The sequence below is a fragment of the Lissotriton helveticus genome, chromosome 12 (assembly GCF_964261635.1).
Source record: "Lissotriton helveticus chromosome 12, aLisHel1.1, whole genome shotgun sequence".
In the NCBI taxonomy this organism is placed as follows: domain Eukaryota; kingdom Metazoa; phylum Chordata; class Amphibia; order Caudata; family Salamandridae; genus Lissotriton; species Lissotriton helveticus.
This window is the reverse complement of record NC_136073.1, coordinates 309,802,050-309,824,849: the sequence shown is the minus strand read 5'-3', so window position 1 is coordinate 309,824,849 and position 22,800 is coordinate 309,802,050. Positions and strand designations below refer to the sequence as shown.

General features: G+C 46.8%; 1 protein-coding gene across 1 annotated transcript in view; it reads right to left on the bottom strand.

Moving 5' to 3' along the window:
• The window catches only part of LOC144798021 (polycystin-1-like protein 2), an 849,694-nt gene that overhangs the window by 586,231 nt on the left and 240,663 nt on the right, over positions 1-22,800 (bottom strand). Inside the window, exon 14 of the mRNA XM_078668807.1 lies at positions 22,599-22,793. Coding sequence (XP_078524933.1) covers positions 22,599-22,793 — 195 coding nt within the window. The remainder of the gene's footprint in view (positions 1-22,598; positions 22,794-22,800) is intronic.

The window sequence follows — 22,800 nt, the reverse complement described above, 5'->3', positions numbered from 1 at the left end:
GTTACCATGACTTGTAATGCTTCAGCTCATTTACTCACATCTACATAATTCTAAACTCTAATTTTCTTTTTTGTTTTGCAGATTACCAATCAGACATCTTTTGGAGTCCATTTAACAATTTGTTTACAATATTGTTTGTTGTTAAAGTTATTTTTCTGGTTGCTTCTAATATAGTTATAATTGACTTTCATTTACATTTATTGCTTTAATAAAAATTCATTAAAATAAAACTACATACTTCTTTTATTTTGTGGGGGGGTATGATGTCCACAATAAAAATAATGTTGAAATACTATAGTAAGATATTTAAGACTAGGATTGGAAACTACTGAGTTCTAAGTAACAGATATAATAAAAATAACGGTGAAAAACTACTAAAATGGCGGTGGACGGAGTAAGTAATCAACATTTGGCGCCTCGGCACTACCTTTCAAATAAATATAGAAAAAATATGATTATTAATATATTACAAAAGTACAGCAGCGGATGACACACACGACCCGGGAAAAGAAAGCGACAAATTTACTACCTGAAATAAAGAAAGGTTTGCTTGTTGAACTTCAAGAAAAAGAAAAAAACGTGGGCTTCCAAACGAGGCTGCGCATGCATAGAGAGTACAACTGCTACACAAAAAAGGAAAGTTTTACATACTATCATAGAAATGAAGGTGCATATTATCAACAAAAGGCAACACATTATCGCCGCTTTTATCGGCAGGAAACTGCCGATAAAGCTGCGATAATGGGCTTGATAATAGGCCCTTGTAAATTCCCATAGCAGCCCAGGTTCTGATGTTAACCTGGGCTGCTATGGTTATTCACAAGGCCATATTATCAAGCCCATTATCGCTACTTTATCGGCAGTTTCCTGCCGATAAAAGCGGCGATAATGTATTGCCTTTTGTTGATAATAAGGCCCATTGCTCTTTTTTTGACCAGTAAACTTAGGTGCATATTATCAAGTATATTATTAAGTGTTAAAATTATGGTCGTTTTATTGGCAGGAAACTGCAGATAAAACGGCGATAATGAGCTTGATAATACAGCCTTGTTATTTCCCATAGAAGCCCATGTTAACACCAGAACATAGGCTTCTATGGGAATTAACAAGGACGTATTATCAAGCCCACCCTCCCAACATTAATAAAAAACCCCGGACAATGCAGGTACCTGGAGCTAAAAGGTAATTTTACATATTACTACCCCAGAAAGGTGGCGTTCCCCGTGACGTGTATGGAGAGAGAGAGAGGGAGAGCTCAAAACATATTTTTTTTTTAAATGACCCGAGGGGTCCCGCTACCCGAGACTGCGGGGAGTAGGACCGTAACCCCCCCGCATACTTCAAAATAAAACCAGAGGAATCCCGTTCCCCAGTGCTTGGGGCACCTTACAAGCCCCCATTATGCAAAAAAATTGCCCCCGTAATTTGCCCCCCCCTCTCCCTGGGACCTAATGAATAAAACGGACTTCTAGGTTTTTTTCACCTTTTCCACCGCGTACAAGTTCTGCACGAGCACACCGCCATTTTTTATTTAAATAAAAATAAAAATTGAGCCTAAAGATCCATGTACCACCCCCTGACCAAGACTATAGGGTCAGAATGTTTCTACCCTGCCCCTTTCCTTATTTCTCAACTTTGTTTTACTGTTTTCTTGTCTTCGGTTGTAGCGACGAACAAGATGGCTGCCAACACTTCCTGGTTTCGAGTGTTGACAGACAGTTCACAGCCAATCAGCATCCAGCGCGCGCTCGTAATTGAACGGATCTCCGTCCGCGTGTAGAACTCCGTCTCTAGATATCGCTATGATTTTACTTGTAATTTTCTCAGAAACTACTGAACGGATTTACACCATTTAACAAAAAGCACAATCTACGAACCAAACTCTACCTCTCTGCCAAATTTGGTGTAATTCCGTTCAGCCGTTCGGGCTGTAGCCCTGGCTAAAGGTCCCTATAGAAAATTGCATGGGGAAAACACGTTTTGGGACCCCCCTTTTTTCTCAGCCCCCACTTGACGAATCACCCCCAAACTTTCAGGGAAGGAGCGGAACCGAGCAGGCCATTTTCTTGGTGAAATTCACGACGATTCGTCCAACGGCGCCAAAGTTATTCCAAATAGAATGTTGTGGATTTTCTATGGAAAGTAGGTCTAATATATAGTTATAGTTAGGACCTATTTTTCATGGAAAAAGTTTTTTTTCTTTTCCCAATAACTTTGACGCCGGTTGATGAATCTTCGCGAAACTTTTAAAACTAGTGGCCCGCTCCGGTCAGCTCCTGTCTTGAAAGTTTCGGGGTGATTCGCCAAGTGGGGACCGAGAAAAAAAGGGGGGTCCCAAAACATGTTTTCTCCATGTTATTTTCCATAGGAAACTTTAGACACGGCTACAGCTCGAACTGCTGGACGGAATTACACCAAATTTGACAAAAAGGTAGCCCTCGGTTCTGAACAAGCCCTTTTTGTTGAATGGTGTAAATCCGTTCAGTAGTTCCTGATAAAATAAAAAAAAGAGGTTAGAATAGCAATTCCCCTAGGAAACGTTAGACATGGCTACAGCTCGAACTGCTGAACGGAATTACGCCAAATTTGGCAAAAAGGTAGTGCTTGGTTCAGAAATCATGTAAATCCGTTCAGTAGTTGCTGAGTAAATAAAAAAATAAAAGTTTCGATATCTAGAGGCGCAGTGGATCCGCGGACCCTCCCGACCACAACCTTTATTCTAATTGACTGTCAACACTCCAAACCATGAAGTGTTGGTAGCCTTCTTGTGACTTGGTAGAACCGAGTCACCAGAAAACAGGAAAACAAAGGTGAAAAAAAAGAAGAGGGCACAGGGTAGAAACATCCTGTCCCCTAGGCCTGCTCGGGGGGGTCCCATAAGGTCCCACAGGGCCAAAAAGATTTTTTTTTTCTAAATCATCGAGATTCGCGCAGCCAGCGCGACTTTCGGGAGATAATTAAAAAAACGAAGCGCGGCCACCCGCGCTTTGTTTAATTAGGCCCTCGGGTGGGCCAGGTCCCGGGGCAATTCAAATTTATATAGATCCGGGGACCGCCACCTCCCCGGGGCTTCATTTACATAGGAGGGCCTTGGGGCCCCCCAAGCCCGGGGACCTCCACCTCCCCGGGGCTTAATTAATATAGGAGGGGGGCCTTGGCCCCCCAAACCCCAGGGACCGCCACCTCCCCAGGGCTTTATTTACATGGGGGGGCCTGGGGCCCCCCAAGCCCCAAGGACCACCACCAATTTTGGGAGGGAGCCGCACGGTCTCCCTCCAGGAGCCCTTGATGACCCTGGGGACTGTCACCATCCAGGACTGGCTCCTGCAGTGTCCTTGGGGGCATTTAGACACCAAAATGAACGGAAAAGTATTCATATAACCGGAATTATAGATACTTCAAGCAATATAAAATCAGTGCAAAATAACAGTGAAACTTCATGATTGCAATCAATGGGAAAAAACACTAGTGACATTTGGTCACCTGCAGGCCGAATTCCATGGAACCCTTGCAAGGTAAAGGGGATGCAGGTCCCAGGACCAAGCCATGACAGTCAGTTCGATTTTACCTGGCCCGTGGAGCCTGGGTGCAGAGTTGCCATACCTGGTACTGAACGGGAACCGCAGAGAAGCTGCTTTTACTGCTCCAATAGTGTTGCAGGGGAAAAAGATGGAAAAACAGGCCCCCGCTGATGTAAGATGAACATCAGATTGAGTAAGGTCTAGGTGCAGTGTCAAATGCAGGGGTCAGTTGCTGGACTGGCATCCAACAAGCCTTGGCAGCGGTAAGTGGAGCAGAAAGTTACTTCAACATCTGGTGTTTCAGGGGAACGCGGTTGCTGTGTTTAACTTTGCCAGAGGCAGGATTACTGTTCCTACAATGCACTAGACTATCTAGATTTAGGCGATCCCTCAGAGGGCCCAGCGCCCAGCGATTCTCTGGATCTGGAGCGTTGTTTTACCTGCAGTTTGCAGGGGACTAGTGCCACTGGTCCAGGAGAGTCTGATGGCGCTTCAGGCTTCCACAGGGCTCCCTCTGTCTGGGGGAACCAATAGTTAGCCTAGGACGATTCTCGATAAGGCAGTTCAAGGAGCATTGCCACAGATGCAGAGTATCCCTCTTTTGCTTTGTGCATGTCTGTTTGTTGCAGACACAGATCTCTTCTTTTGTCCTCTTCGATGCAGGTTGTTCAGAACTGAGGGTTCTGATGTAAGAGGTGTCCCTTAAATTCTAAATTTAGGGGAGTTAGAGATGTGGCAAGTAGCTAATGGGCTGCTAGTCCCTCCAGCTAGTTCGCCCCTAAGATGACCACATACAGGAGTGTGCATCACCATTTCTACCCGAAACCCTCCATTCTACAAAGTTCTAAAAATGGCAAAACCCTTCCAGTGTGCAGACCAGGCTGCCTTTCCTGAAGGTGTGGCTATCCTTCTGGGGATGTATACCTCCTTGACTATCTAATCTAAAGGCTGACTGCCTTGATGTGCCACTTTTGTAGCCTGCCTGGGAGGGAGGAACTGTAATCACCTTCCTGCCTAGTCCTCGGTTCCTGACTCCTGGGAGTGATCAAACTGCCTGGTAGGATGTCAGAATCCTGTCTTGGCGGCAGCAAATGTGGGAAGCGCAGGCTTGCCAGACAGAGCACAGAGAAGCTGGGCAGCCAGGTGGGCAACCTCTAAGGTAGTCCCTTGGGGCATGCCACATCGCCCTCAACTTGAGATTCAAGTAAGGGTGAGAAGCCACGTTGTTTGATACCAACTATGACATATTTAGGTGGTACCAAAATGGAGCTGCCAACGTTGGTTTTGTCTAGGTGTCAGCCCATGTTCTCACTTGGACCCATTATCACTTAAAGTGTCCTTTAATGGAAAAGGACACTATAGGTGCATGTAAGCTCACACTTGCATGTCCACACCTTTGATTTAATGTACCCTGCCTCCTGGACATTAGGAGGCCTTCTTTAGAGGTGACTTGAATGTATCAAAGATAGCGCACTGACTTTGCCACACATGGTGAGGGTAAAGTCGAGTTTAAACAGTTTACACTGCTCCTGCAGTCTGCAATGGCAGACCTACTGTCATTAGTTTGTTTTGGTCACTCAGTGTGGCTCAAACAGTGCTGCAAGCCCTGGGGACCATGTTACCATCCATGCCTTGGGTACCACTGGTAACATATAGTAGGGTCTTATAAGGGGGTAAAGTCCTTGTCAATTTGGATTGCCAATTTACACATAACAGTTTTAGATGGAGAGCACTGGTACTGTAGTCTGAGCAGCAGGCTCCAGTGCACTATCTGACCCATAACCATCAGCATTGTAGCAAAAAGTGAGTGGGTGAGTCCTTCGAAAAAAAGGCACTTCTCTATAACTTATATTACTCAAAGAAGGTACAAATGTGTTTTTAAGACAAATGAAATTGCGTATCTTGGACTCTGACTAAGAGACTTTTTTGGCAGATGCGACATCATACTCATCAGGACAGCCTCCAACCCCCAGAATATTGATATGATGGAGCATTTCAGCAGGCTTTTGATGAGATGTGTCTACGTAGCTCATGGTAGTAGAATGGATGTCATAATGGCACTGAAAGAACTCATCTTGTCTTGTTGTACCACTTCCCACATGTCCACTGGGAAAACGAAGTTTGACCTGATGGAAGGCGTCTTATGAGTTGTGTCCTTTTCAGAACGGTCAGCAAACCAAGGAAGTAGAGAAAGGCAGTGGCTTATGGAAAACTGACAAGAAATCACTGGACCTGGTGTGGGACACTCGTGCTGGTAGTGGTGTACAAAATGTTTGTCACCAGTTGAGAGTTGGGAATTTGGCATATGTCATGACTGACTTAGGTTCCTGAAAAAGAGAATCAGGGAATAATGTTATTACAATTGGTGCAGGTATAACAAGGCTCAACCCATGAGGCCAAATAGGAGTTTGGAAGGAGTGCTTTGCAGAAGAAGTTTACTTATCACAAGAAGATCTTGCAGGTTCCAAGATCTCATTATGTAGCTTACATTTACATTATTTGTATTGAATATTTTACCTTTGGAATGTGTTTTGGTTTTATGTTCATTATGATGTTCCTGTAGTTTTTATTTGTATTGTTTGCAATACGCATGTTATTTATAATGTATAATCTAATTTTATTTTGTGAGAAGAAAGGTGTGGTGACACCTTGGGACATCTATGATGCAGTCTGCTCATGATGCATGATGGAATTCCAAGGGCGACTACATCCCAAAACTGTCACTTGCCCTTGTACCCCTATTACGATAGAACTGTTCTACTAAATAAAAGCTATTTGGGTCAACTGCTATTTGACGCAGTGTGTCTCCACACCACGAGATCTCATGACAAGTCAGAAGTTAATCCTGATTTTAACACTATCAGAGGTTACTGGACAAACAGTGATTAGGAATAGTGCACAGATAACACCAGAAAAATCCTGACGAAAAGTGTGGATGGAAGATACCATGTATGTGGGAAAACATTTCTGTGTTCCTACATCATTGGAGGTCAAGTCAGTGAAACTAAATTAACATGTTAAACAAATGAGATTATTGGGGGTTAATTCTTTGTACATTATACTGAAATCTGAGACTAAGTCTTCTCTTGTACTTTTTAATTATTTTAAATTGGTAAGTATAGACAAGAAAGTGGGGCCTGGCCTGAACAATGGCGGAGAAAGACTCATCTTTGGTGAGCTCCCCCAGGAGCCATTTATCCAACAGTAATCCTACCATTTCCATTAGAAACCTACAGCCCCCAAGTGGTACAGGAGGGCTGCGACCTGTGGTCGATTACCTGGTTGCCACTTTTGGCCTGATCAGCGGGCTGAGATGGATCCAGCGAGGCATATTCCCCGGCGGTTGGTGGCCAAGATGGCGACCGCCCTTCAGTAAAAACAGTGGAGGAACTGCCCATTGTGACACCGGTGAGGTTAGGAGGCAAGATGGCGTCCGAGTCGGACGTGTGAGTTTGTTGCTCCTGCCGGACCCCATAGAGATAAGGCAATGCGGCGAGAAAACTGAAAATTGAGAGGCTGAAATTTTCTTAAAATAAGTTAAATAGTATTTACCTGGGCGTGGCAGCGGCTTTGTCAGCGGCTTGGACAGCGAGCACACGGCGTTCGGTTACAGCCCCATATCAGATACCAAACTCTGCGCACCTGGTGGAAGGTGGTTTCCCGCTCGAAGCAGGACAGAGCGGCTTTCGACATCACGGAACCTGCGGCCGCGGTGTTAAACGCTGAGAGTGGTGCTCCTAGCAGATTGGATGAGATGCGGCCGAAGGGAAGAAGGGAAGAAGAGCGCGAAGATATTTTGCATTTTCTGATAGCAACAATAATACAATTAAAATATACAAAAATGCAAATCCAGAAACCTCGGTTAGTTCAAAACACTTCTCTTTTGCAAGACTTTTATGGCTGACCCCCTTTTCTCAGCCATAAAAGTCTTGCAAAAGAGAAGTGTTTTGAACTAACCGCACAAAAAGAAATTTAGTTGGAATGTTTATCTTTATGGCTACTAAAGAATGTTGTGTATATATAAAAATCTGAACTATTGTAAATATTTCTGTTTCTGGATTTGCATTTTTGTATATTTTAATTGTATTATTGTTGCTATCAGAAAATGTAAAAAGTGATAAATAATTTCTCTAAATATGCATGAAGTTGAATAAATAGATATCTGATTTAATCGGACCAAATAATAGTCCACCCCATTTTTTGTTTCAACTCAATTAGTGGTAGGTAATTGGGTTCTGAAAAAGTAGTTTGCAATATTAGCAATTTTTGTTGTTATTTAGTGTTCAAAGGCTTGGCCTTACTGTTGGGAGCCAAAACCCAGTAGTGTTGTTAATCAAGGCCTAATCCCAGCAGAGACGGCTTGGACACCCTGAGCTCAATGAAGGGCCTCTGTAACACAACAGAGATACTCTCTGTTTCAACGGTTCAAGTGGATCAGATAGGAAATTGGTGCTCATGTAACATACACAGAGTCACAAATATCCTGTGCCCTCATAGAAAACCCCAAGCTACAAGTTGACTTAGGTAAAAATCCAAAGCCACCTGACCAGAGAAAGCTAGACCATTTCCCAAAGCTCATGAACACAACGTCAAAGACTGCAGAGACTACACCTTCCCAACCAGATATGGTGGTTCTGCTCCAAGCGATCCAGACTTCAAGGGAAGCCTTGGAAAAGAAGATAGGGGAGGTGTGCTCGGAGGTGAGACTTTCACGCCAGGACCCTCGCAAGATGTCAGAAAGGGTGACAGGGGTTGAAACACGGGTCTCGGAGGTGGAAAATATTGTCTGTGATCTTCAAAAGAAGCTGTCGGACCTCCGCAATACTAACGCGGTTGGCATACGGCATCTGGAGGATACAGAAAACAGAGCACGAAGAAACAACCTACCTTCATCGGCTTCCTTGAAGGGGTGGAGGGAACTAACTTTCCCCTGTTCCTGTTGACTTGGCTTAAAGACATCATCACCCCAAACACTTCTCCACCTGCTTTGTTATAGAACAAGCACATTGGGTGCTGAACGTAAGGCCACCTCTGGGAGCACCCCCAGAACGATAATAGCAAAATTCCTCAATTTCTTGTACAGCGATATGATACTATGAGAAGTGCGCAAAAAAGGCAAAGTCAGACTTGAAAACGCAAAGATAATGGTATTTCCGGACTATAGTAGAGAAGGCTAGTGCCAGAGATGCTCCTTTGACTCAGTCAAGGCGATACGTAAAGCCCTCCAACTACAATACATGCTTCTCTTCCCCGCAAAGCTAAAAGTAATATACTCAGGAAAGACGCATTCCCTCCAGACGCCTGAGGAAGAATGGGCCTGGGTAGAGAAAAGACCAATCCTCCACTCCCAAAAGCCATCAGGGCCAGCAAATCACCCTGCACAACTCTTGTTAGATGGATCTTACACCTCGAAATGAAGGAAGCATGGCAGAAACTGAAGCCTTGGTCGTGTAAGGGGAGGAACGCCCGAAGTCCTGAGGGGCAACTCCTGGGGTAAGAGGCAAATGTTGAAAAAAGACACAAAGACACAGATGGTTGGCCACACAACTGGAACTACTTCTCTGGAGACCCACTCAGACCTGGAAGAGTCTGGAATGTACTCAGGACCAGAGAGCATACACCCCATGGCAGCCAAAATCACTGCCATGGAACAAGACATAGAGACTGACTTACAATTGCCACCGGGTAAATCGATGGACTTGGAAGCAAACAAAAATGAAACAGACAACAAGACACCGGTGGGAGGACCACCCAATACCTGAGATATTTTGCAGGCCACCCCTTCATGAGGAACTGAGAAGATACATCAATGAACACTGTTCTATGATTTAATTGTTCGTAGGAACCGCATTGTTGGGAGATGTCTAGTTCCTTCGGGGTGCACAAACAGACCTGTCTATCTTCTCCGGCACACTGCTGTTTCTCCTGGGAAAGGTGGTACAATGCAGAGGGGAGGTGGTGGGGGGCAGGGAGGGGGATTGATTGGGGTATAAATAAGTTGGGGTTATGTTACTGTTTTTTGTTTTTCACATGGGATGCATCAGGGCACAGATTACACCGGGCACAAACAGATTCCAAGACCTCGACATCTGAGGGCAAAAGGTTGACATATTATCTCCCATGGCTTAAGATACGTCTAATATAGGGAATACTCTTACAGTATTGACGTGGAACGTCAATGGCCTGGGAGACAAAATCAATAGAGGTCTAGTAGTACAAAACAATAGGAGACACCATCCTGACGTGATAATGCTCCAAGCGACATCTCTGGAGCGGATCCATTGTGGATTTCTGAGCCGAGGAGCCTACAGGATGTTGGTTCATGTTGGTTACTCCACGGGCTCACGCGGAGTGGCTATACTGAGCAAGAAATCCCCCCTATCACGATGTCGCATCGATGGATAGATTCCATGGGTAGATATGAGGGGGTCATGGGTAAATGGGGCAGACAATTGGTAATTTTGCTATGCATATATGCACCACTGAGGCTCCAGGCACCTACTCTGGAAAAAGTTGTAGATATCCTACTGGATACACCATCCTCCTTTCACGTGATTGGAGGTGACTTCAATGATGTTATGAACCTATCGATGGACCGCTCTGGGGTGGGTGGAGAACCAAGGGGCATGACACCACTTGCACACATTGCTCACTGATCTATGGAGATACTATCACCCCCACGCATGTCAATATTCCTACCACTCTGGTCCGTATAACATACTCTTGGCTGGACTCAGTTTTTATCTCAGGGGACGAAATGAAAGTGGTTGGGCAAGTGGAGTCTCTCGCCAGGGGACTGTCAGACCATTTCCCTCTCCTAATACACTTGGGGATGAGGAGACATGACTGACTCCCTGAACAGCGCCTTAATGCATGGGATCTCTGGGAGAGCAGAGTGCTCAGAGGTATTATTGTCTGATACAGAGGTCTACTTCAATGAAAATGAATCTAGGGTCACCGTATTGGAGGCTTACAAGACCATCCCGCAGGACGAAACCCAAAAACGGATTGTCTGGGACAAAAATAATAGATTTATATAGTTAGAGCAACTAGTACATAATTCTATGTAAGTAGGATTGTGCACCGCTGTTTTATCTAAATGCGTTTTTCGTGCTCCCGGGCTCACTCCCCGTCTGGAGTGATACGTAATGAACCTTGCTGTAGCCTCTATACCTGATTGGGTATAGTTGTCCCCCTGGGCACTGATTTGTGCTGTGTACCAGCTATGTGTTTCAAAAATTTCCCAATTTTAGTTGGTTCGACCAAAATTCCTTATTAAAAAGTAATAAGTCGGTTATTCCATTGTTTGTTTACTTTTCTTTTATTTTCCTTTTAGTTCCAATGCATTTCGGCAAGGTATAGGAAAAGTAGTAAATGTTACAATTAATACAAAATGAGGTTAAACAACCAGAATAGCAATGGAGAAATAAATTGTTATAATGATTGATTGTTTAAACGTTTAGAATGTATTCTTAGATGGTGTTTTCTTTGATTGTCCACAGATTAATTATTTCCCTGATGAAGGCAACTAGTACATAATACACTGGCCCTTGAGAGATGGATCATAAGAGCTGGAGACCCCGGGCTCACCCAAAGGCTAGACGCTCTACGCCAAGAAAATAAACATTTGGCCATGGATAACACAAAAAAGAGACTGGAGATATTACACCGACTCTACGAGGTCAGAGACCAGTCAGGGAAACTACTGGCATGGCTTCAAAAGAAAGAGACACAGGCCAGGTGGGTCCAGGAGGTCAGGGTCGACCGGGGGAGAACTCATGCCACCGACACTCGTATTGCCTCAGCATTTGCCTACTATTATGAAAGCATCAAAGAAGCATGCCCCTTGAGAAATAATGCTGAGATAGTCCGATACTTGGAGATCATACCGACCCTAGTGCTGAGTGGTGAGGGAATGGCAGAATTAGTAGCCAACCTGACACTAATAGAAATTCAGGACGCAGTAGCTTAATTAATAACTGGCAAAATTCCCGGCAGCAATGGCCTACCGGCTGAGCTATATAAGAGATACATAGAGCTGCTGGGGCCACACCACTGTGCCTTTTTCAGGACACACAAAGGGAGGAAATTCTACCTACAGACCTGTGGTTTGCCGCAATTGTAGTGATACACGAAGAGGGCAAACCATGAGACTGATGCGACTCCTATCGCCCCATCTCCCTTTTAAACACTGAAGTTGAAAATCCTGGCCATGATTCTAGCAACACAACTTCTAAACCACATAACTACCCTGGTGCATGTCAATCAGTCGGGATTCATGCCTGGCCGCGCCACTAGATTCAACCTGCGTAGAACACACAACTAGTTGATGAGGGTCAGGGACCGCCCCAAACCACATGTATTTCTCTCCTTAGATGCAGGAAAAGCGTTCAATGCTGTACATTGGCCCTTCCTTGACCACTCGCTCATTAAATTTGGCATTGGGCCTCACTTCCCCAGCTGGGTCGCACTTCTTCACAGAGTACCAGTGGCCATGGTCAGAGTGAACAGGGTGTCCTCACAGGCCTTTTCCACTGGACAGGGAACGAGGCAGGGATGCCTACTTTCCCCGCTTCTCTTCGCACTTACCCTGGTGTCACTGGCATGTGCCATCCATTTTCATCCACAAATACGAGGCTTCTGATTAAACCCTACCGATAATTGGGAAGAGAAAATCTCCCTTTATGCAGACGATGTACTCCTTTATGTCACAGAACCAGATAGTACTGTCTCCACCCTGTTCGACACCATAGAGAAATATGGGAAGTACTCTGGATTTAGAATCAATTGGCATAAATTGATGATATATAGCCCAGGTGGAATCCGGAGCTGCCCATGCCCGGTGAACTGGGAATGGTTTCTGATGGATCCCAATACCTGGATATATTTATCACCCAACACAGGGGAAATATGCAGGCAACTCAACCTGGGCAAGGGTTAGCCAACTTTAAAAGAGATACAGAGAGATGGAGAGACCTCCCCCTCACTCTGATGGGAAGGGCAGCTCTCTTTAAAATGATAACTTTGCCACAAATATGATACGCCCTCCAAAGCATACATCATCCACTTCCGTGGATGCAGTTGGCTGGACTAGAGGGAGATATCCGGTCCCTACCATGGCAGGGAGGGCATTCACTAATAGCTTTAAAAACATTGCAGTGTAACCCATAGAACGGCGGTATACCATTGCCAGACATTGAGGCATATTATTGGTCTGTACACCTCACCCCCATCAATGAATGGATCCACAGACGATGGGACCACCCCACATACAGGGTGAAGAGGGAGGTGATAGGGCTCAAAAAACAAGTACACTATCTATATGCTGCCAAGGGGCGATACACATTGTTTCCGGCACAACGGGTCACCTTAGAGGCATGGGAAAAAGCCAAGAAAGCTGTGGGCTGGACAAACTGGACCACTAAAAGCACGCCTATATAGACGGGGGATGGTTTCAAGAACTAGGCTAGCTGAAAGGCTTTGGGACGTCGGACTGGCTAGGCATCTCCTTGCTTGGGGACGTGATTGAAAAAGGAGATTTTAAAACCTGGCCTGTACTAAGCAGAGAATATGGGTTGCATAGAACCCAATTCTTCAACTACACACAACTACACCACGCAAGGCAACCAGAGAGATTACTGTGTTCCAGGCTCCCCGAATATGCCAATCTTGAAGCAAGACTATTACAAGAGGAGTTGGTGGAAAAGACGATCTCTTCCATATAAAAAACAATAAACCTTAACATTCCAGATAACCTTGGGAAATTGTGAGAGATGGGAGGAGGACATAGGAGGCCTGGAAGATGTCGACTGGGAGGCCACTCTGATGCACCCCATCGAGTGGCCATCAAAAAAAGACTGCGACTGGTCCAATACAAAATCCTACACTGGATCCATAATGATAGAGATAAACTGCATAAGATGGGGAGGGCCGACACGCCACTCTGTCTTAAATGTAGGACAGTAAAGGGACATTTCTACCATACAATATGGGGTTGCACCAACATCCAATTGTATTGGAGGAAAATAGTGGGAGAGTTAGGGAAGATAGTGGTGGCACCCATACCTTAGACCCCAGTTTTATCCTACTGGGTATACCAAGCAAGGTCGACATAAATAGGGCTCAGCTGACTTTTGTGGCACTAGGCCTTGTTGTGGCCTTGAGAGATGTTGCAAGATGGTTGGGCTTTGTGGAGACTCCCACGATGAAAGAGTGAAAGCGGGGCATGGACCTCTATATGACCGCTGGAAGTACGACATATTCAATCAATCAATCATAACATTTGTATAGCGCACTACTCACCCGGAGGGGTCTCAAGGCACTTGGGGGAAGGGGTCCACTACTGCTCGAACAGCCAGGTCTTGAGTTGTCTCCTGAAGGCGAGATGGTCCTGGGTCAGACGAAGGTGGATGGGGAGGGAGTTCCATGTCTTGGCTGCCAGGTAGGAGAAGGATCTTCCTCCGGCGGTGGCTCTTCGGATGCGTGGTACGGCGGTGAGGGCGAGGTTGGTAGACCGTAGCTGGCGGGTGGGCGTGTAGAAGGTCAGGCGGTCGTTGAGGTACTTGGGGCCCAGGTCGTGGAGAGACTTGTGTGTGTGCGTGGGTGAGGAGCCGGAACGTGATGCTCTTGTTGACGGGGAGCCAGTGCAGGTCTCTGAGGTGGCCGGAGATGTGGCTGCGTCGGGGGACGTCCAGGATGAGTCGGGCGGAGGCGTTCTGGATGCGCTGGAGTCTTTTCTGTAGCTTGGCTGTGGTTCCGGCGTAGAGGGCATTTCCGTAGTCCAGTCGGCTGGTGACGAGTGCCTGGGTGACCGTCTTCCTGGTCTCGGTCGGGATCCATCGGAAGATCTTGCGAAGCATGCGCAGGGTGTGAAAGCACGATGAGGAGACTGCGTTGACTTGTCTGGTCATCGAGAGAGAGGAGTCCAGGATGAAGCCCAGGTTGCGTGCCTGGTCTGTTGGCTTGGGTGCGGTGCCCTGTGCGGGGGGCCACCAGGAGTCGTACCAGGCGGAGGGCGATGGTCCCAGGATGAGGACTTCCGTCTTGTCTGAGTTCAGCTTCAGGCGGCTGTTCCTCATCCACTCGTAGACGTCTTTCATCCCTTCGTGTAGGCTGGTTCTGGCGGTGTCGGGGTCTCTGGTGAGGGAGAGGATCAGCTGGGTGTCGTCGGCGTAGGAGATGATGTTGAGGTTGTGTTGGCGTGCGATGGCTGCAAGAGGTCTCATGTAGACGTTGAAGAGGGTGGGGCTGAGTGATGATCCTTGCGGTACGCCACAGATGACTTCGGTAGCCTCGGATCGAAACGGGGGGAGGCGGACTCTCTGTGTTCTTCCGGCGAGGAACGAGATGATCCACTCCAGTGCCTTCTTTTGGATGCCGATGTCGCTGAGGCGTTGAACTAGGGTGCGGTGGCAGACAGTGTCGAACGCTGCAGAGAGGTCCAGGAGGATGAGTGCCGCTGTTTCCCCGTTGTCGAGCAGGGCTCGGATGTCGTCGGTGGCTGCGATGAGGGCGGTCTCGGTGCTGTGGTTGGCTCTGAAACCAGACTGCGAGGGGTCGAGGGATCCGTTCGTCTCGAGGAAGGCGGCAAGCTGTCTGTTGACGATCTTCTCAATGACTTTAGCAGGAAAAGGGAGGAGCGAGATGGGGCGGAAGTTTTTGAGGTCTGTGGGGTCCGCTGTTCGTTTCTTCAGTAGGGGGCTGAGCTCGGCATGCTTCCAGCTCTCCGGGAAGGTGGCGGTGTTGAAGGAGGTGTTGATGATGTTCCGGAGTTGGGGTGCGATGGTGGAGTCGGCCTTGTTGAAGACGTGGTGGGGGCAGGGGTCGGTCGGAGATCCGGAGTGGATGGTGTTCATCGTGCGGGCTGTGTCTTCGGAGGTCACCGTGGTCCAGGTGCGGAGGGTGGTGGTGGGGGGCGTTGGTTCGACGGTTGGGTGCGTGGATGATGCGCTGAAGCTGTTGTGGATGTCGGCGATCTTGCAGTGGAAGAACGAGGCGAGGGAGTCGCAGAGATCTGGTGACGGAGTGATGTAGTTGTTGCCGGTGCTGGGGATGCACATGTACATTTCACAAAATATGTGGCCCATGGAGATGTTACTACAGGCTAGACCTACTAGATGACACACCAGTGTCCACACCTCTTAATTCCAAACATATTGATGTTATGGTTCAGGGTATGCATCGTCAGACTAGTTAACCATATGTCAGTCAGTCAGTCAAAATTTCTTTATTCGATTAATTAAAATCATAAAAGAACGAGCAATACACGGTAACATTTCATTATGACACATAGTAATACATATCAATTTTTTTTTTATAAGAAACCCTAAAAACACATTATACAAGAATAAAATTATACCATAATCTTAAAAAATATAAAATCAATAAAATATAGAGGGTAATCGTTAATCAGGGACAGAGTGCCTAGTGCTAAAACGATACTTATTTATACGTGCACCAGCAACCAAAAAACTAGCAACATGAAATGCCACTTTTAAATTGGGTAAGAGTTGCAGGAATAGCATAGCTGGTTTTTACCTGTGTAAAACCCATATTGCGCAGTATAGGCAGCAAGAATTTTTTTCTACTCTCTTTGTAATGACCACAGAACAGGATAAAGTGCGTCGTGTCTTGAATAGAAAAATGATCGCAATCACAAAGATCAGCATTTTCAGGTCTAGACCATTTTTTTAAATTGCCCAGAATAAAAGGAATTAAATCAAGACGAAATCTTGTTAGGAGGAAACGATGGTATGGTTTGTGTACCGAAAAAAGATATGGTTCCATACCTAGAACAGATGTTATCGTACAATGTTTCCTAACCGTGTGTTTGTTCAACTCTGTGGCTTCCCTCTCCAGGACATAGCGATCAGTCAAAAGATTTTTGACTGTCTTTACGTCTTCTAAATTTATCAAATGTGGAGAGGAAAAAAGTTCGGATCGGCCAACTAGAGTTAACTGCATCTTGACATATTTTAACCAAGGGATGTTATGAACATTGTCCAGGGCTAAACAATCTTTAAAAATATGATGGTTTAGAGTGAGCTCCTGATTGAGCCACACTTTCAACCAACCAATAACTGGGGCTGCCTTCAAAATATCGGTAATGTAGCCCAGACCAAGCTCTGTATGTATTATGTATGTAGAAGTTGACTGGGGGACAGAAAGCAGGGTTCTCAGGAATTTATTTTCTACTTTCTGAATTTTATCATACTCATGATTAGTGTACCCCCAGATAACAGAGCCGTATTGGGCAACCGATAAGCATTTGGATTTATAGACCTTTATAATGCTTTCCATGGGGCGAGCACCAAGCTTTTTAGCAAAACCGAGCAGCCCAGCAGCCGCTCTTGCTACTGCGTTGCTTTTGGCCAAAAGCTGGGGGCCCCACTTGCCTTTTTTGTCAAAGATCACGCCTAAGTAGGGAAAAGATGGGACTCTCCTAACCTCCTTCCCTGAACAAAAGAAAGTTTTAGTCTTTCTTTTCCTGCCTGCGGCTCCTGCTATCATTACGTGGGATTTTTCTACATTAGTTTTCATGTCCAGCGAAGACATGAAATCCCCAAAAGCTGAGAGTAGTTTGTTCAGTGCCACTCCAGAGCGTGCTAAAAGGACGGCGTCGTCCGCGTACAGGAGGACAGGTATCTTTATTTCTCCTGCGCGCGGAATATCAGTATGGGACGCAGCCAAAACTGCCTCAAGACCATTTATATAAAGTGTAAAGAGAAGGGGTGCAAGGATACATCCCTGCCTAACCCCTCTCCCTGATTCGAAGTGACAGGTACATCTTCCTTCCCTGGTCACTCTGACCGACGTCTTGAGGTCTCTATGTAACTCTGCCAAGTATCCCACCAGTGGGGCATCAAAGCCCATGGCCAAAAGGACCCCCCACAGCTTAGCCCTGTTGACCAGGTCAAAAGCTGAGGAGAGGTCCATAAAGGCCATGTACAGAGAGCCCCCCTTGGCAGCCACATATTTACTTATGATCAGTTCTAAATTTAAACACTGATCTAAGGTTCCCCTTTTGGCTCTAAAGCCATATTGTGCATTCGATAAAATGCCCTTTCCTTCTAAGAGCTGAGTCAGTCTTCCTAAGAGGACTCTTCCCAGAATCTTGACACTTGAATCGATTAGGGAGATTGGCCTATAACAGGCTGGGTCTGTTCTTTGTCCCTTTTTAAAAATAGGTATGATGGTAGACTTCGACCAGCTAATAGGAAAAACAAAATCTCTTGTGGTATTAAAAATGTTGGTAAGAATTTTGGCGCTTAGTTCAGGGGCACTCTTAAAAAAGTCAGCGGGAACCCCATCGGGGCCCGGAGCCTTTTTAGAATGTGTGTCGCTGATAGCTTTTTTTACCTCCTCTATGCTAAAAGGGGAAATGGGAGAGGCTGCTTGTGTGGATTGTAATCCACAGCCTGAGATATTATCAGGACAACTGTAGATATTACTGAAGTGTGTGACCCACTGATCGTCCGGAATGATGCAATCTGCTCTCTGCTTATCTAGATCGACAAAAAAGGGATGATTTATTATCGCCCAGAATTTTGAGCTGTCTCTCTGTATGTCGGGCGACAACAAGTCGTTCCAGGCCTCAAGTTTAATCTCTGATTTTCTCTTTCTGATAGCGTCGTTATAGTTTTTCCTTAGCAACGCTATCTGTGCTTTATCTCTTGGCTCAACTTTTAAAGCCTTTAGGAGAGTTGAGTGGGCCTTTGAACAATCTGTGTTAAACCATTTTTTGCCCCTACATATCCGGGCCTTATTCCTTACAGTCAGATCTAGATCAACCTGGATACAGATGATGTTAAATGCTTCTATCAAGGTAATAGACAGATTATTATTATCCAGGCAGATTGCGACCTCACCCTCAACTTTGGACAAAGTGTCCTGTATGAAAGTGATCGGGGTGACTTGATCCCACTTCAGCCTACGGTTCTGATCTCCCAGGACTAAGTTAGTCGCACATAAGACTGCAGCCTCTCTCTTTCCAAAAACTCCCTGAGATAAAATCTCTAAAATTACTGGGTTGTGATCACTGAAGACTGAGGTTACTACCTTATAGGTTGAAACCTCAGACAAAATACTAGACGACAAAAAGATATAATCTACTATTGTGCCAGAATTGTTACCCACAAATGTCGGTAACCTCAAGTCTCTGTTGCTACTAGAAAATTCATAAAGGTTAAAAGTTGCTAAGAGTGATTCCAATGCCTCCCCACGCGATGAGTGTTCAAAGGGCGGAATACATAGGTAAGTGGGAAAATCTTCATATTCCTCACGGCAATCCATATTGCATGGGTGGATATTATAATCTCCCATGAGAATCACATCAAAGCCGTGGGCACTATTCTCGCTGTGGGTAGACAGGAAATCCTCTAAAGTTACCAAATGCTCGTTAAGCAATTGACTGACAGGAGAATTATAAAAATTAACTAATAAAATAGGCTGTGAGTTAAATGTAGTTAATTCAACCGCTAGTATGTTTGTTGAGTTAGATTTAATTTGTCTTGGCTTTCCCTGGACATTTAAGGAAATATATATAGCCAAGCCTCCCTTTGCCCTTCCAGATGTGCTAGAAACAGCAGGTACAGAGAACTGGGAAAAGCCGTCTAGAGCAAATCCGTCGGACGTCTCCCAAGTCTCCTGGAATACAAGAATGTCATATGATCTGACCATTTCCAACCAGTTCTTATTACTAATTTTAGAACTAATACCAGCGACATTCCAGCTCAAGATACTACAAACCCTGTTACTTATAATTTTTAAGTCTGAAAGTACAGGGACGGATAAAGAAACAGGTAAAAAACCCTCATTGTTGGTATCTTCTGTAGGAGCGAGTCAGTCATTCTGATCCATGAAGGACAATGGGGCATAGCGATTAAATAACTGAAGAGGTTCAACAAAAGAGTTATGCTGTGGTAAAAGGGGATATTGGGCTACAGAATTATGCCTTATATCCTGCCCCCGTCTGGGATTAAGATCCCAGGGTCTATCCCACCCCAACGCTGGAGTCCTTGGATACGTGACATTTTGTTGCTCCCCATAAAAGAACTTCAGGGTTAGAGGAACAACAGTGCCTTGTCTGCATTGGGGGGGGAATAAATTGGCCAGTATGTTAGGGAGAACATCTTGATTCGAGAGGGTCACTGCCACACAGTCCCCTTTAAACTTTTTCGGGCGGTTTCCCAACCAAGGGACCCTGGTCGCAGACTTAATGACATTTGCCAGATGATGTTTCCCCCTGGGGCTAACCGCATGTTGTTGGTTAGCCAGTGCAGAGCCTTGCTTGTAAGGGAGGTAGGGCTTTCCACTGTTCCCCCTTCCAAGAGGGGTACGTTTGCAAGCACCAGGACCACTGGGGTGGCCTCAACTAAAAATTGGAGGGGGACCGTAGTATGGGTAGTTGCTGGGGGTGGTCTAGCAGAAGGGAGATCATCTGTTGGGATGGTAACTAAAAGAGGGCCCTCAGTGATGGTAGACAAAGGTATTAATGGCTGGGGCAATAAATTGTCAACAGGTAACTGAATCCCTTCATTATCACGAAAGACTTCATTAATCACATCTCCCCCTATGTTATTGGGCAGATTAGTGACTATCTTGGTGATATTTTCCACCCCATCTGCAACCATAGTACTTAAGCCACCCAACCTCTTAACCTCTGCATGCAATTTGTCTAATTTAGATATTAGGGGTTTAACAAGTGCGTTGATTTTTTGTTCAAGAAAGTCAGAGATCCTTTCGAAAAAAGCATCCTCGGAGATATGACTCTGATTGTCCTCCACGACGTTTGCTTGTTTAATCTTTGGAGTAGTGACCCTTTTCTTTCTTGCCCCTATACGCGGGCCACTCAACTTAGGAGGATTCTTAGTGCATAAACGTCTTGGCCTTGTTGCACGCCCTTTTGGTGTCATCTCCTCGGGTGCAGCTTGTGCATGTCTCTCTTGGTCAGAGTCAGTGTCAATATCAATACCACCCTCGACCTGTATGTTAGAGGTCTCAATAGCCATAACTGCATTATCCGGTGCACTACTTAAATCTAGGAGAATGGGGCCGCCAATTACATTCTCCTGACTGGTTTCCTGCAGAATAGTGTCATCAATCATAGTGGAAGCAGTAGGTGACAAACAGCGAAGGTCTGGGGATTGACTTAACCCAAGAGAGTCTCTCCTTTGTGTGTTGATTTTCCTAACTGTCTGGACAAGATAATTATCAAGGGTGTTCTGTGGGGCTTCCTTCGTTTTCGCAGGCATACTTTTCAATGTACTCACAGCCAAAGTTGTTAAAACTTAAGATACTTAGTATATATATAGTATTCAACAATATAGCTTACTTGGGTTTAAGTCCTGTAGAGTTTCTGGCCCTGCCCTGCCTCCTCGTGCCGATGAGGGCCGTAGAGGGCCCGCCCTTTGCCCGGGCTTAGCCCCGGGCGTCCCGCTCGCGTCCCGCGTCGCTGGGGTTCTGCCGGCTTTATCCTGGTCGTTGGCGCTCTCTGGCGCATTTCCCGTCACTCTAGACGCGCCGCCGCGAGGCCTGCCGGGAGTGGTAGTCCCCCGGAGCGGCGGCGCGGAGTCCGGTCTCTTTGTGACTCTTGGCGGTGGCGGCAAAGTCAGGTAGGCTTTCTTGACCCCTGCGTGACTCTCGGCGGTGGCAGCGGTTTCTGCTGTCTCTCCCCCGCTCTGCCGGGGTTCTGCCGGCTTTATCCTGGTCGTTGGCGCTCTCTGGCGCGTTTCCCGTCACTCTAGACGCGCCGCCGCGAGGCCTGCCGGGAGTGGTAGTCCCCCGGAGCGGCGGCGCGGAGTCCGGTCTCTTTGTGACTCTTGGCGGTGGCGGCAAAGTCAGGTAGGCTTTCTTGACCCCTGCGCGACTCTCGGCGGTGGCGGCGGTTTCTGCTGTCTCTCCCCCGCTCTGCCGGGGTTCTGCCGGCTTTATCCTGGTCGTTGGCGCTCTCTGGCGCGTTTCCCGTCACTCTAGACGCGCCGCCGCGAGGCCTGCCGGGAGTGGTAGTCCCCCAGAGCGGCGGCGCGGAGTCCGGTCTCTTTGTGACTCTTGGCGGTGGCGGCAAAGTCAGGTAGGCTTTCTTGACCCCTGCGTGACTCTCGGCGGTGGCGGCGGTTTCTGCTGTCTCTCCCCCGCTCTGCCGGGGTTCTGCCGGCTTTATCCTGGTCGTTGGCGCTCTCTGGCGCGTTTCCCGTCACTCTAGACGCGCCGCCGCGAGGCCTGCCGGGAGTGGTAGTCCCCCGGAGCGGCGGCGCGGAGTCCGGTCTCTTTGTGACTCTTGGCGGTGGCGGCAAAGTCAGGTAGGCTTTCTTGACCCCTGCGTGACTCTCGGCGGTGGCGGCGGTTTCTGCTGTCTCTCCCCCGCTCTGCCGGGGTTCTGCCGGCTTTATCCTGGTCGTTGGCGCTCTCTGGCGCGTTTCCCGTCACTCTAGACGCGCCGCCGCGAGGCCTGCCGGGAGTGGTAGTCTCCCGGAGCGGCGGCGCGGAGTCCGGTCTCTTTGTGACTCTTGGCGGTGGCGGCAAAGTCAGGTAGGCTTTCTTGACCCCTGCGTGACTCTCGGCGGTGGCGGCGGTTTCTGCTGTCTCTCCCCCGCTCTGCCGGGGTTCTGCCGGCTTTATCCTGGTCGTTGGCGCTCTCTGGCGCGTTTCCCGTCACTCTAGACGTGCCGCCGTGAGGCCTGCCGGGAGTGGTAGTCCCCCGGAGCGGCGGAGCGGAGTCCGGTCTCTTTGTGACTCTTGGCGGTGGCGGCAAAGTCAGGTAGGCTTTCTTGACCCCTGCGTGACTCTCGGCGGTGGCGGCGGTTTCTGCTGTCTCTAACCATATGTCTAATGTCTTAGGAACATTCAGATAGGACCTAATGTCGTGGTTATTACAACATGGCGATGCATGTAGTCACTCAATAGTTTTCATTGGCATGAATAATATATGGTCTTTCCAGAATGTACCTCATGCAAAATAAGTTATTGTTTTTGCTGTTATTATGTTCTTTCTGCAGTATCTAAGATGCAAAGTAAGAAAATTGACTAATAAAAATATAAGGATAGACAAGAAAAATCAAATACATAAAATGTACTTACTTGTTTTGGGATAGAAGCAGTAGGTTAGTGATCCATGCTGAGAAGGACAAGGCATTGCAGCACATGTCGAGCAGGAGATTTTGAAGCTTGTGAGCACTGATCCCTCCTTAGGCTGTACAGCACAGACTGGAGACTGTAGTGCAGATAGTGTGCTCACTGTATAGGGCTCCTCTCCATAATCTTGGAAATTTATTGCTGAAAA